The sequence below is a fragment of the Hemiscyllium ocellatum genome, chromosome 19 (assembly GCF_020745735.1).
Source record: "Hemiscyllium ocellatum isolate sHemOce1 chromosome 19, sHemOce1.pat.X.cur, whole genome shotgun sequence".
NCBI classification, from domain to species: domain Eukaryota; kingdom Metazoa; phylum Chordata; class Chondrichthyes; order Orectolobiformes; family Hemiscylliidae; genus Hemiscyllium; species Hemiscyllium ocellatum.
In genome coordinates, this window is record NC_083419.1 from 48,137,911 (window position 1) to 48,153,636 (window position 15,726).

The 15,726-nt window shown below is 41.3% G+C and overlaps 1 protein-coding gene across 1 annotated transcript in view; it reads left to right on the top strand.

Annotated features, from left to right (window-relative positions):
- fbln1 (fibulin 1) overlaps positions 1-15,726 on the top strand; it is a 173,736-nt gene that overhangs the window by 125,277 nt on the left and 32,733 nt on the right. Inside the window, exon 16 of the mRNA XM_060839892.1 lies at positions 4,687-4,818. Within this exon, the coding sequence (XP_060695875.1) occupies positions 4,687-4,818 (132 nt within the window). The remainder of the gene's footprint in view (positions 1-4,686; positions 4,819-15,726) is intronic.

Below are 15,726 nucleotides of genomic sequence, written 5' to 3' on the forward strand. Positions count from 1 at the left end.
CATAAGACCTCTTATGGCACTGCTGCCAGGTCTCAGTTCCAGACTATGAAAGTGAACTTCTAAGGCTATCTGCATTCATTCCCTTCTGAGGGTTGTCATTAAAGGCAAACTGGCTCCTACATAGAGCCATAATATCTTTCCCATCACCACCACTAATAACCGCAGAAACAGATACATCACCCGAGAACATTGTCTCTGCCAGGTCTTAAAAATGCTAGCTACACCACAATACTCTGTCACTGCTTAGGGCAGAGGCAGCTAGCAGTTTAAGCAATAAGCTATTAGCAAGGAATTTAGCGTAATAAACCTGACAACAATTGATAAACCTTACCATCTTTGATAAATCTGAATAATACTTAAAACTCTACTGTTTACATTAGTCCTTACTCAAAGTGCCTCTCTTCCCATGCCCCAAATTCCCGTATGAATCTAATTCTCTGCTAACTTAGTCTAAGCATCAATCCTGACTGTATACCCTTACGGACCAGTGTTAGTTTCAGGAGAAATTATTAATCTATTTATTTTGCCCCAAGCTTACATTTTTGCCACCATGAAATCTTTGAAGTGATGCATTCAGAAGAAAAATGGCCAAGTTATCCAAAAGCTCTGAACCCTCCTGCATGAACTCTCCAATATCTTTGGAGCAAAATAACAACCACATATTTACTGATATTGGTGATGGACACACTTCTCTCAAGAAAGCTATGTCACTGACCTACTCCTGGTATCATAATGAGAAGTGAATGCCTGTCCAACCATTGTTTGTTGCCTGGGCATTGAATATGAAAGTGGGTGGTAATGTTTCAGTTTTATAGGGTGAGACCATATCTGGGATACTATTTATAGTTTTGGTCTCATTATGTAAGAAAGGTTATGAATGTGTTGGGGACAGCTCAGAGAAGGTTTATTCGAGTAATAGTATGGAACAGTGGTTGTTCTATAAGGAAAAGTTAGACAGTTAGGCTTGTATATGTTTGAGTTCAGAAGAGTAAGAGGCAACTTGATTGAAACATTTAAGATTCTTGAAGGGTCTTAATGGGGTGCATTTAGAAAAGACGTTTCTTCTTGTGGGAGAATTTATAACTAGGGGTCTCTGTGTAAAGAAAGTGGATCATCCATTAAGATTGACATCCATCCAAAGAGATTTTTTCTTTTTTTGGTGGGTTATGTGTTTTCAGTACTGTCTTTATAAAAGGTAGATTAAGAACAATCCTTGAGTATTTTTAAAGTAGTGGTAGACAGATTCTTGGCAAAAGTGAGGACTGCAGATGCTGGAGATTAGAGTCAAGAGTGTGGTGCTCGAAAAGCACAATAGGTCAGGCAGCATTCGAGGAGCAGGAGAATTGATGTTTCAGGCAAAAGCCCTTCATCAGGAATGCGGGTGGGGGCCTGGGGGTGGAGAGATAAATGAGAAGGGAGTGGGGCTAGGGGGAAGGTAGCTGAGAGTGCAATAGGCAGATGGAGGTGGGAGTAAAGGGATAGGTCGAAGAGGAGGGTGGAGCAGATAGGTGGGAAGGAAGATGGACAGGTAGGACCGGTCATGAGAGTGGTGCTGAGTTGGAAGGTTGGATCTGGGATAAGGTGGGGGGAGCAGAAATGAGGAAACTGGTGAAATCCAATTGATGCCATGAGGTTGGAGGGTCCTGAGGCAGAATATGAGGCATCCTTCATCCAGACGTCGGGTGTTAGGGAGTGGTGATAGAGCAGGCCTAGGACCCGTATGTCCTTAGTGGAGTGGGAAGGGGCGTTGAAGTGTTCGGCCAACTCTTTTTTTGCAATGTGGTGGCATGGCAACAGAGTATAGGCAGAGAACATGTGCCTTATCAAACTCTCTGTAACATTTGAAAGGGGCACAGGGACATAGTGAGAGAAGAGAGGTCAGAGATGAGATTGAAAGGGTGCAAGAGTTCCAGCAAACAGGAAAGTGGTTTGAGGTGTGTCTACTTCAATGCCAGGAGCATCTGGAATAAGGTGGGTGAACTTGCAGCATGGGTTGGTACCTGGGACTTTGATGCTGTGATCATTTAGGAGACAGGATAGAGCAGGGACAGGAATGATTGTTGCAGGTTCCGGGATTTAGATGTTTCAGTCAGAACAGAGAAGATGGTAATAGAGAGGGAGGTGTGGCACTGTTAGCCAAGGACAGTATTAAGGTGGCAGACAGGACATTTGATGAGGACTCGTCTACTGCGGTAGTATGGGCTGAGGTTAGAAACAGGAAAGGAGAGCTTACCCTGTTGGAAGTTCTCTATAGGCCTCCGAATAGTTCCCGAGATGTAGAGGAAAGGACAACAAAGATAATTCTGGACAGGAGCGAGAGTAACAGGTTAGTTGTTATGTGGGACTTTAACTTTCCAAATATTTACTGGAAAAACTATAGTTTGAGTACTTTAGATAGGTGAGTTTTAGTCCAATGTGTGCAGAATGGTTTCCTGACACAGTATGTAGACAAACCAACAAGGGACGAGGCCACATTGGATTTTGTACTGAGTAATGAACCAGGCCAGGTGTTAGATTTGGAGGTATGTGGGCACTTTGGTGATAGTGACCACAATTTGGTAATATATACTTTAGCAATGGAAAGGGATAGATATATACCACAGGGCAAGGGTTATTGTTGGGGGAAAGGCAATTATGAGATTAGGCAAGATTTAGGGTGCGTAGGATGGAGAAGGAAACTGCAGGGATTGAAATGTGGAGCTTATTCAAGGAACAGTTACTATGTGTCCTTGATAAGTATGTATTGGTCAAGCAGAGAGGAAGTGATCGAACAAGGGAGCCTTGGTTTACTAAAGAAGTTGAATCTCTTGTCAAGATGAAGAAGAAGACTTATATTAGGATGAGACGTGAAGGCTCAGTTAAGGCACTTTAGAATTACAAGTTAGCCAGGAAAGACCTGAAGAAAGATCTAAGCAAAGCTAGGAGGGGATATGAGAAGTTGTTGGCAGATAGGATCAAGGAAAACCCTAAAGCTTTCTATCGGTATATCAGGAATAAAAGAATGACTAGAGAAAGATTCGGGCCAATCAAGAATAGTAGTGGGAAGTTGTGCATGGAGTCCAAGGAGGTAGGGGAAGCGCTAAAAGAATATTTTTTGTCAGTATTCACACTGGTAAAAGACAATGTTGTCAAGGAGAATACAGAGATACAGGTTTCTAGGCTAGATGGGATTGATTTCACAAAGAGGAGGTGTTAGCTATTCTGGAAAGTGAGAAAATAGATAAGTCTCCTGGGCTGGACAGGATTTATCCTAGGATTCTCTGGGAAGCCAGGGAGGAGACTGCCGAGTCTTCGGCTTTGATCTTTATGTCGTCATTGTCTACAAGAATAGTGTCAGAAGATTGGGGGATAGCAAATGTTGTTCTCTTGTTCAAGAAGGGGATTAAAGACAACCCTGGTAATTATCAACTAGTGAGCCTTACTTCGGTTGTGCATCAAGTGCTGGAAAAGGTTATAAGAGGTGGGATTTATAATCATCCAGAGAAGAATATGTTGATTATGGATAGTCAACACGGTTCCGTGCCTCACAAATCTTATTGAGTTCTTTGAGATGGTGACCAGACAGGTGGATAAGGGTAAAGCGATTGATGTGGCATATATGGATTTCAGTAAGGCATTTGATAAGTTTCCCATGGTAGGTTATTGCACAAAATACGGAGGCATAGGATTGAAGGTGATTTAGTAGTTTGGATTAGAAATTGGGTAGCTGAAATAAGACAGCTGTTTGTCATTTTTATAAATGAACTAGATGAAGGCGTAGAAGGATGGGTTAGTAAATTTGCAGATGACACTAAGGTCAATGGATTCGTTGATAGTGCTGAAGGATGTTGTCGATTACAGAGAGAGATAGATAAGCTGCAGAATTGGGCTGAGAGGTGGCAAATGGAGCTTAATGCAGAAAATTGTGAGGTGACTCACTTTGGAAGGAGCAATAGGAATGCAGAGTACTGTGCTAATGCTGAGATTCTTGGTAGTGTAAATGAGCAGAGATCTTGGTGTCCACACACATTGATCCCTGAAAGTCACCACCCAGGTTGATAGGGTTGTGAAGAAGGCACACAGTGTGTTAGCTTTTATTGGTAGAGAGATTGAGTTTCGGAGCCATGGGGTCATGCTGCAGCTGTACAAAACTCTTGGTCAGCCGCACTTGGAGAATCGCATACAGTTCTGGTCACTGTGTTTTAGGATGTGGAAGCTTTTGAAAGGGTTCAGAGGAGATTTACTAGGATGTTACCTGGAATGGAGGGGAGGTTTTATGAGGAAAGGCTGAGGAACTTGAAGCTATTTTTGTTAAAGAGAAGAAGTTTGAGAGGTGATTTAATTGAGGCGTATAAGATGAGCGTTATATAGGGTAGACAGTATGAGCCTTTTTCCTTGGAATGTGATGGCTAGCACAAGGGGACATAGCTTTAAATTGAGAAGTGATAGACACAGGACAGATGTCAGAGGTAGTTTCTTTACTCAGAGTAGTAGGGGTGTGGAACGCACTACCTGCAACAGTAGTAGACTCGCCAACTTTAAGGGCATTTAAATGGTCATTGGATAAACATATGGATGAAAATGGAATACTGTAGGATGGATAGGCTTCAGATTGGTTCTACAGATCGGTGCACCATCGAAGGCCTGTACTGCGCTGAAATGTTCTATGTGCTAGAAGAGCAATTGACATTAGGCTTCCTTTTTCAGAAATCATATTCCTCCGAGCAGCATCTCCAGCTTTTCCCAATGTCCAGCCAGAGATTGTGTTTCACATTACTGAAGGGAATATACGCAACTCCTTCGACATTATCAAACGATATGAAAATACCATCACAATTGGTAAGTAATGTTGCTATTTTTTCCCTTTAGGCTTGCAAATTTAATCAGTCTGAGGACTGCTACATCCAGAGTCAAAAAGAGAGTATGTTAACTCAAGTTGGCTGGTGAGAATATTGTGCAAAGAATTACGGCTCCAGTCTGGCTCAAACCTTTTCCATCAACATTTTAATTGGGCTTGATGTTAACCATCTGACTCTCCTGCTTGACTTGAGTGGGAACCTCATTAATATATTCTCATCAGGATTCTATAACAGCCATAGAACTCAATGACAATGGTCTACTGACCCAGGAATCTGTGAAGGGTGTACTGCCTGGTAAAACCTGGAAAAAAGGAAGAGGTAATCCTCCTTAAGATGAATCAATGATTTTTTCATGGTGTCAGGAGGAGGTGGGGTCTTTCATGATGGCTCCCAGAAAGATTGGCTGCTGTTCATCTAGATCCCCCACATCTCACAGCTAGAGCTCTCTCTCTTAGATCAACACTATTCCAAGGCCCTATAGATTGGAGCTGTTAGAAATGGTTAGCTGCCGCTTTCCATCTTTGTTGGGAAGGCAGATGATTGCTGGGAGGAGAACAAGATGCAGCCTTTAAAATTAACTGATGGTCTCCATGAAGACTCAAGGTTGGGTAGGATGTTGGCTTCCACTTGCAAATTAATTGCTACATTAAAGTACCATTTATGATAATAAGGTGTCACTTAATTTTCATGGTGAGTTCAGTTTGAAGTACTGCAAATGTAGAGGGAGACTTGGCAGTAATTTATTGCTGTCAGCTCACAAACCTTTATTAACTTATTCTTTGTTTTCAAATATTAAGTTTCAGATCCTCCAAATTTAAATTTTTTACAGTATAGATAATCTCATTTTTTATTTATTTCAAGTTGCATATTTGAATCTTGAAATAAATGGTGCAGATGGAGGTCCTAAATTGAATCCTGTGGCACCACTGTACTTATTATGACCAAAGGTAAAGGTAGTGGTGCTGATGAATGGTGAGGTCAATAAGTGAACATGCACGGATCCTCAGCTTGGGCAATGTGCTTGCTCTAGTTCTTATAAACAGAACAGTAAAATGAATATTGGGAGCAAGAATAGAAGTTTGTCTGCACTGTGTTTCGAACATTATTGTCTGGAATTTCTTGTGTGGATTTCACTGATCTCTCGTAATAACCTGGCAGAAGGTAAGTGATAAAAGCCCTCGTGAAATAATTAAAAAGTGGCCCTTTATATTGTTTCTCTGAAGATTCTGATTCCACAGGAGAATACCTTCTATTCAGCACCACACTGTTGCTTATGATTTAGATGTTCAGGTGAAAACCTATCCATTCTGTTAGAGTTACAAAGGAAGTATGGTGTCACAAAATTTTACAACCATCTTTAAAGCCACAGATTGAAACCTTATATTTACTTGCACTCCATTTTTGTTTGCAGTTTAGCTTGTTAGCTTTTTGAGGCTATAAAAGAGCAGTCAACCTTGTCTACAGCTTGGATCCAGTAGAAGCATCAGAAAATGAGAGGAAAGAATTATTTAGACATGCATAGAAAAAGTGAAGGAAGCGCTGAAGAGTTTAGGCTTACTTTTTAATTGCTTGTAATAAACGGTAAAACATAATTACTTCTGCTCAGCTATTTATAGTGATTCTAGTCATACAGGAAACATTACATTTAATGGATTCTCACATTCATCATGTTATGTAAACTGCTATTGTAATGAAAAGAATAACAGCTAGACTGAGGTTCAGTAGTCTATATGAAGTTATGGAAATGGAGTTAGGAAAATAGGGTGGAGGGAAGACTTTCAAATATGGGATGTATGAGTTCTAATGCCCCTTCAGGTGAGACAAAGGTATCTTCTAAGTAATAATTCTCCTGACGTTGAGTTCCATGATTTTCCATCTCCAAAACAATTAGGTATGTACCACACATCTACAGCACCACACTTGTTCTATCTTCCCTCTTGCCAGAGGATTCCCAGCAAAATATTTAAAATGCTAATTGGCAACAGGTCAAACATTGTTAGTCCAGAGCTAGCCTGTAGGATTTCCTTTTCTCAGAAATTGCCCTTGAGATAGTAGACAGAGGGACATTAGCTCCACACTTTGCTGATAGTGACCTGTTCTAGTGGACAGGAAGGTGCAAAATGGGGCCACCATCATTCCTCAGCACCACCAGAGCAGTCCATGCCACCAGATCCTGTAAACCTGGTCTGAAGTTGCTACCTAGGTCAGTGAGGTGGTAGCACTCCAAAGGAACACCCAGCAATGCTACTAGAAGGTCAATGACCTCTTGTGCTCTTGTGCTACCATCTTTCCTCTGTTATATCACACTCATTCTAACTTTGTTACTGCACCACTTTCCACCAAGGCTCATGGCCAACCATTCTCACTATTTTATATAGCATTTTATGTCACTCATTGTCACCCATGCCAAGCTCAGTCAATGAACCCTGCATGTCCTCTGTGATGTCAACTCACTCAATCAGGACACCGCCTATCTTCTGCCCACCTCCACTAGCACTATAGCTATGCTAACACATTCATGTTACTCAATAATTCTCTTAATGTTGCATTCAATGATTTTCCACCTCCAAAACAAATGTACCACACATCTACAGCACCACACTTGTGCTATCTTCCCTCTTACCAGAGGATTCCCAGCACAATGTAAAAACTCATGCATTTTAATTCACCCTCAAACATTCATGTCACTCAATCCATCCCTTGGTCTCAGTCCACGTGAAAGCAGCCCACATGAGGGCTGAATGAGCCAAAATAGGCTCTGGAGTGCCTGACATTCATTTTCTCAACCATTCATGATTTTGACAAAATCTCCATGTCCCAGCAACCAAGACAGAATCAAAGTCCATTACTTTGCTGCTGTTCCATTATCCCCACTGGAAGTGTATTCTAAACATGACTGAACGTCCACCCCCACTCCATAACCAGTTCTCCCTTGTGTCTCCTGCATGCATCAGTATCATATGTACAGTTTCAACTGTCAAGTGGTTGCCCTGCAAACATCTCCTCTTTCACTCTGAGGAAAAAGCCATGGGTTCCTCAGAGGACACACCAGCATGACTGGTTCAGATACTGAAATCTTGGCAGGCTTGTTAGCTAGATTAAAGTCAGGAGCACATGCTGGTGTGCACATCACTGATGCAATGGTTTTAATTTTCCAAAACTCCCAAAATCCCATTAGATTGGATAATTGTAAATGTAACTTCTTTATTGAAAATGAGAGGGAGGCAGAAAATAGGAAACTAGAGGTCAATGAACACCTATCATAAGGACAATGTTCAAAGCTGTTATTTAAGAAATTATAGCAGGCACTTGGATAAGTTGAAAGTAATCAGGTAATATCAACATAGTTTTGTGAAAGAGAAATCATGTTTATCAATCTACTAAAGTTCTTTGAGCAAGCAGTTTGTGCTGTGGACAAAGGGGACCAGGCTGGTATGTTATACTTAGACTTCCAGAAGGCATTTGATTACATGCCCCACATCAAAAATATTGTGCCAAATAAAAGCCTATTGCACCAAATATGCTTGACTTTGAGAAATCTTGACATGAAAATCAGAGCAGGTACCTGGCAACTTCAACTCACCGCTAACTCCAAAGGATTTCCATGCTGCTTAGGACCAAATGTCATTTCAGGGTACAATCCATGGGCACTGGCCACACACACTTTTTTGTCCATGGACTTTGGCACCCAACATTTGCCATCCCTCACAGCTACTTTGGCACCTCTCCAATATACTTGCAGACTGCTTAGGCAGCACAGACTTGCATTGTTGAGCACACTAACAACTAGCATTGAAAGGATACTTTGTGCATATGGACTGACACAAAGCTTATGGATTGGACCAGGCTGTATCTCCAAGTTGCCTGATTGTTCACTTAAACCTACCTGTATACTCAAAGCATCCATGCCTTGCTTTGTCTTACCACACCAGGTTATACCAGTTAGCGCATTGACTTCAGTCAAACCCAAAGCATACTGGTACTGCCTTATCAATATAGTCTTTTGCACAGAAACGCAATCAGGCTGCTTGTCAGTAGGTATAAGTCTGGCACTGTGGGTGGGGTGTTGAATGTGAAGGATTGTGAGGAGGGATACCTTGTTGTACAGCACAAAATGTCAATCTACCATCTAGAAGGAATTCACTTAAGCATGAACTAGCTGTCTACATGGCAAACACACTGCACATTTCTTAAACTATGGGGCCATGTCGTAAAGTGGTGAGGGCTATTGTCAGTACACTCAAGATAGCCCACTATCTGTCAGGTGTCTTGTACCATCAGTCACTAGCATATTGTGCACACAGTAAGGGGGTTTTATCAGTCATTCCGTGCAATGTTCAGTCCTGTAGGACCAGCGCCATCAGTAATGGAAATAGTGTATCATCGGTTGGAAACTGTTTCAGTAATGATGCATGGCAAGATGGAGATCGAATTAAATGTGAGGGATGCCTTAGGGGTGAGGTAGGTAATTAATGAGATGTGTTTGCTAAGATACAGTGAGAAATCCGTTTAGGCTTCAAGGCGAGAGTCCTTTCAAAAGGTTCGATGTTGCCTTCACTTAGCAAAAATAAATCAAGCATCAGCTCATAATCTTCCCTTTACACCGTGATAAATCTTCAGGTTTATTTACAATCCAGAAAGGACAGAAAGCAGTGCAATCCTGAAGTCCAAGTTAAAGATACACCAAGTCCTCATTAGAAAGTTGATTTACACTGACAATGCTGCACTCACATTCCACACTGTGGGGTGATTGCAATAACAACTGGAACTTGTAAAAACTTCACTTTGACAATCAGAATCACACATACAAATGTTGCCATGCTGCTACCAATCATAATTGAAAACGTGAAGCTGTAGGTTTCATATATCTTAACTCAACAATCACCAGCCATCTGCCACCTGATGCTGAAGTCATTCTGATGCTTCACAAAATCTGCAGCTGTTATGTCCAAGCTCATGCTCCACATGAGAGTGTAGACAGCAACCTGATGAAGAATATCAAACTGCAAGTTGACCAGTCCTGCATCCTCAACTCATTTCTCTACAGTGGTAGGACCTAGATAACATTTGCTAGGCAGGAGAAGAGGCTAAACAGTTTCTACCTTCACCATCTCAGATTTATACTTGGCATCCCTTGGGGGAGTAGGCATTAATTCTGCAGTCCTGGAATTATGCTAATTCAATCAGCATGGAATTCAATCAGCTGATCCCATGGATATCCATGCCTCTGTTACAGGAAGACTTTCAAACAAGATATGAAATTGATGGACATTGACACTGACATCTAGGAGACAGCTGCTGATGCAAATAACTTCTGGAGACTCGCTGTTAGGTAGAACTTTGGAAGAGGTGGGCACAAACAAAAAGCTTAGCTATTTGAAAAGAGTGTACAAAGAAATTAAAGACAAATTGTGCATTGTCTTAGCCATCTATCATCCTCTACAGCATAGACTGATAGAGGTCTACAACATGGAAACAAGCCCTTCGGCCCAACTTGTTCTTATTGCCCAATTTTCATTATTTAAACCAGTTCCATTCGCCTGCATTTGGTCCCTATTCCTCCATACCTATTCAATCCATGTACCTGCCTAAATATTTCTTAAATAATGAAATTATATTTACTTTTACCATGACATCTCTCACCTCTTACCTTAAACCTATGCCCTGTAGTGGGGAAAAGCTGTCATGTCATGATTTTATACACCTCTATAAAGTCAACTCTCAGCCTTCTATGTTCCAGTGAAAAATGTCCCAGCCTATCCAACTTCTCCTTATAACTCAAACCATCTAGTACAAGTAGCATACAAGTAAATCTTTTCTATACTCTTTCTATAGTAGAGTGACCAGAACTGCATGCAGTACTCCAACTGTAGCCTCACCAACATCTTATACAGCTGCAATAAGACATCCCAACTCCTATACACAATGCTCTTATCGATGAAAGCTAGCATTTAAAAGCCTTCTTCATTACTCTGTGATTCCAGTTTCAAGGAGCTATGAACCTGTACCCCTAGATCTTTTTATTCTATAACACTCACCAGGCTCTACCATTAACTGTATAAGTCATGCCATGGTTTGCCTTCCCAAAATGCAACACCTTGCATTTGTCTAAATTTAACTCCATCTGCCATTCCCCAGTCCACTGGCCCAGTTGATCAAGTTGCATTCTCAGATAAACTTCTTCAGTGTCCATTTTGCCACCAATCTCAGTGTCATCAATTAACTTACAAACCGTACCTCCAAAATTTTCATCTAAATCATTTATATAAATAACAAATAACAGTGGACCCAGCACTGATTCCTGTGGCACACTACTGGTCACAGGGCTACAGTCTACAAAACAACCCGCTACCAGCACCCTCTATTTTCCACCTTCAAGCCAATTTTGTATCCAATTGGCTATCTCTTTCCTGGATCACCTGCGATACAACCTTACTCAACAACCAATCATGCAGTACCTTGTCAAAGGCCTTACTAAAGAACATATAAATAATATCTACTGCATTGTCCTCAACTACTTTCTTAGTCGCTGCTTCAAAAAATTCAATCAAATTTATGAGACACAATTTCCCATACACAAAGCCATGCTGATTATCCCAAATGAGTCCTTGCCTCTCCAAATGCCTATAGATCCTGTATCTTAGAATCCCCTCTAACAACGTACCCATCACGCTAGGCTCACCAGTCTGCAATTCCCAGGCAATTCCCTGCAATCTTTCTTAAATAGTGGCACAAAATTAGCCACCAGCCAATCTTCAGGCAATTCACCTTTGGCTATCAATGATAAAAATATGTTCACTGGAGACCTTGCAATTTCTTTCCTGGCCTCCCACAATGTCCTGGGACACACTTCATCAGGTCCCGGGAATTTACTGACCTTGATGCGTTTTAAGATTTCATCGCCTCCTTTCCTGTAATGTGGACACTAGTCAAGACATCACTATCCAAGATCTCTAGTATCCATACCTGTGTCAATGGTAAATATTGATAAGGAATGTTCATTTAGAATCTCACCCATCTCTTGTGTTTGTGCACATAGATGACTTTATTGATCTTTAAAAGGCCCTGTTTTCTCCCTAGTTTTATCTTTAGCCCTTCATGTGCTTGCAGAATCTCTTCGAATTCTCCTTTACTGTATCTGCCAAAAGCACCTTGTGACCCCTTTTAGCCCTCCTGATTACTCTGTTAAGTGTACGCCAACATCCTCTATACTGTTCAAGGAATTCACTTGATCCCAGCTGTCTCTGCATGTCATATGCCTCCTTCTTTTTCAAGACCAGGTCTTCAATAACTCCAGTCATCCAGTGTTCCCTACTCCTGCTAGCCTTACCCTTCATTCTACCAGAAACAACTGGCACTGAACCCTCATTAATACCAGACATCCCTTTGCCTGCAAACAGCCTCGCCCAATCAACTTTTAAAAGTTTGTGTCTAAGATCATCAAAATTGGCCTTGCCCCAGTTTAGAGCTTTAATTTGTGGACCAGACGTAACCTTTTCCATAGCTATTTTAAAACTACTAGAATTATGGTCACTGGTCCCAAAGTGCTTCCCTACTAGGACTTCTGTCACTTGTCCTGCCTTATTTCCCAAGAGGAGGTTATGTTTTGCTCATTCTTTAGTAGGCCAACCTACCCACTGCATAAGAAATTCTTCCTGAAAACACTTAACAAATTTCTCTCCATCCAAGTGCTTAATACTATGGCAGTCCCAGTCAATGTTAGAAAGGTTAAAATCTCTACTATTACAACTCTATTATTCTTGCAGCTATCTGCAATTTCCTTATATATTTGCTCCTCAATCTCCAGTTGACTTTGGAGGGGCCTATAGTACAATGATATCAAAGTAGTCTCTCCCTTTTTTATTTCTCAGTTCCATCCATATACATGAACAAACCCTCGAGACTTTTCTCAGTATTGATGTGATGTTCTCCCTACTAAAAATGCAATGTGATGTTCTCCCTAATCAAAAACGTAATTGCAACAGAGATATCCAAGCCAGACTGACTTCCAAGGTGCAAACAATTGTCTTATGGGACAGACAAATTCCACCAAGGGAAACAGTCTGTACCTGCATGCAACAAGATTTAGACGGATTCACACTTGGGTACTTACAATTGGTGCCATAGACATCCCAGACAATGATTGTTTTCATTAATGCCATTTCCTATTGACATTTGATAATGCTATTGTCAAATCCCCACCATCAACATCTCACAGATTATCATTGATCTGAAATTGAACTGGACCTGCCAATTGGACTAAAGGTCAAAGACTAAGTGTTATACAAGACTGAGTCACTTCCTAGCTCTCCAAATCCACTCCAGTGAGAAGTCTGGTCACTCTCCATTTGTCTTGATCAGTGCAACTCCAACAACAATCAGGAAATTCAGAAACCAACAAAGTAGCCCCCTTTATTGACAACCCATCCAACATCTTAAACAACATTCCTTCCACCAACACTGCACAATAGCAGTAGTGAGCACCATCTACCTGATGCATTGCAAAGCCCTCTGATCCTTCAACAGCACCCTCCAAACTTGTGACTTAAAAGAAAAAACTTTTTAAAAATAATCCTGACTTGGAAACATATTGCTGTTCTACACTGTCACTAGTTCAAAATGTTAGAGCTCTGTTCTTAACACCACAGTGGATGTGCCTATCCAGCTACCTGCAGTTGTTTAACAAGACAGCTCATCATCACCTTTTCAAGGACAGATATGGATGACCAATAAATGGCCTTGCCAGTGACACTCACATATAGAAACACCCCTGTAGAAGGCAACGCATATTCAAATAGAGTAAATACTGTCCATCAGCTCAGATCAAGAAGTCATGTTTTTCACAGAACTGTATAAGTAAAATTATATTCAATGGCATAACATAATTGGAGTCAGATGCCTAGTTTGCTTTTAAGCTTTGTTGATTGAAACCTGAAACAAAGATCAGCAAATGTGCCATGGTTGGCTAGTGTCATAGCAAAGAGATTTGGGGAAATATTCAGAGGAAGAGCAAAATCTGTGCAGTGGTGCATATGATACATCAGCAGGTGGCACTGTCACTTCATTTTGTGATGTGCATTTTGTTTCTTTTAACTTACCCAACCATTTAGGTTTCAGTTTTCAATACCTTTGATCTCAGATTTTTCATATTTTAAATCATTTCCATAAAGCACATCATTCTTTGCATAATTATGAAATGCCTTGAAGAGAGCAGACTAGTTTTTAACAACCGTATATATGTTCCTGATTTTCTAACAAATTATAGAATTTGACAGCATGAAAACAGACAAATAAGTCTATTGTATCCACACTAGTGCTCTGAAATAACTCTCCACATGTTCACATACATTCACATCTTTCCATATGTGTGCGATGGATTGTAGGAACCAGATTCTCTAATTTAATAAATTAAATGAGCGGGGATCCAAGATGGCGGCGATCTAGGGGGATCACGTTGCAGAGCTCCGCAGCGCAGCACAAGCCAGACAAACTTCTAACTCGCCCAACCCAGAACCATTGCAATATCCTGGGACTCTGGAAAGGTTGTGGAGTTCCAGGAAACTGTGAACAATCAACTTAACTGCATTTACACAGTCCAGAGATGCCAAAGAAGGGAGGAGGAGCATCTGAGGCAGGGCCCACAGCCCAGCCTGCAAGATCCTCAGATTCGATTATGTACCAGGCCCTGGTGAAGGAGCTTGTGAAATTTCATGAGATGTTGGGTAAGCAATTAGAGGAGAAGTTGGCCCCGACCTCTAACATGCTGCAGGAGCATGAACAGCAGCTGGGAGATCTGGAAAATAGGACAGATGAAGTTGAATACAGAGTTACAGTGGTGGAAGCTGATACCAGTACCTCCAAGGATAGGATCCAAGCCTTGGTGACGCATGTCCGTAATTTGTGTGACCAAGTGGATGATCTTGAGAACAGGGGCAGGAGAAAAAATATTTGGATCGTAGGTCTGCCAGAGGGTAAGGAAGGTGAGCAGCCAGCGGAATTTATTGAGGACTGGTTGCCGAAATTCCTTAACTTGGAGGCTGGAATAAGAGGCATGAAGATCGAGAGGGCTCACCAGGTCATGGCGTGCAGATCGGGTCTGGGTCAACATCTTTGTCCTTTCTTGATGCAATTTCATCAATACAGAGATAAGGAGGGAATCATGGAAGCTTACAAAGGCCCTAATTTATGAGGGCTTTAAGATCATGTTTTTCCAGGACTTCTCAGCGGCAGTGATCCAGAAAAGAAAATCCTTTGACGGTGTCAAGAGAAGGCTGAGGGAACTTGGGATCCAGTACTCTCTGAGGTATCCAACAGTGCTTCGGTAACCTGAGATGGATCCGTACATCTCTTTGACACGTCGGAGAAGGCAAGAGACTTTGTGGACAAATGAACCTAACCTGAACAATTTAGTATGTATAAATAGTAGTGTTGTTTGGGTATGCTTTTTCTTTAAAAAACAGAGAATGTCCGGTTGAGGCTTTCTTTTCCTATTGTTTTTTATTGGTAATAATCTGGTTTAAACTATGTTTGGCTGCGGTTGAGATGCGTACTTTTAATTTCTAAGTTAAGTTATACCAAAGGATGGGTGGGGCATTTACCCTTTTATTCTTCAAAAATTTTTTTCTTTATTCACATTGCTCTTCTACAGTTTATTTTCTTTCTTTTCTGTTTGTGTTTGCGATGCAGCTCTAGCTAGGAAGAGGGAAAATTGTTGGGATGGCTAAATGCCTACTTACAGGCAGTTTATGCCCAGTTCAGGTATTTAAATAACTGGGCTGTAGTCCTGGCAGTGGGATTAGATTAGATTAGATTACTTACAGTGTGGAAACAGGCCCTTCGGCCCAACAGGTCCACACCGACCCACCGAAGCGAAACCCACCCATACCCC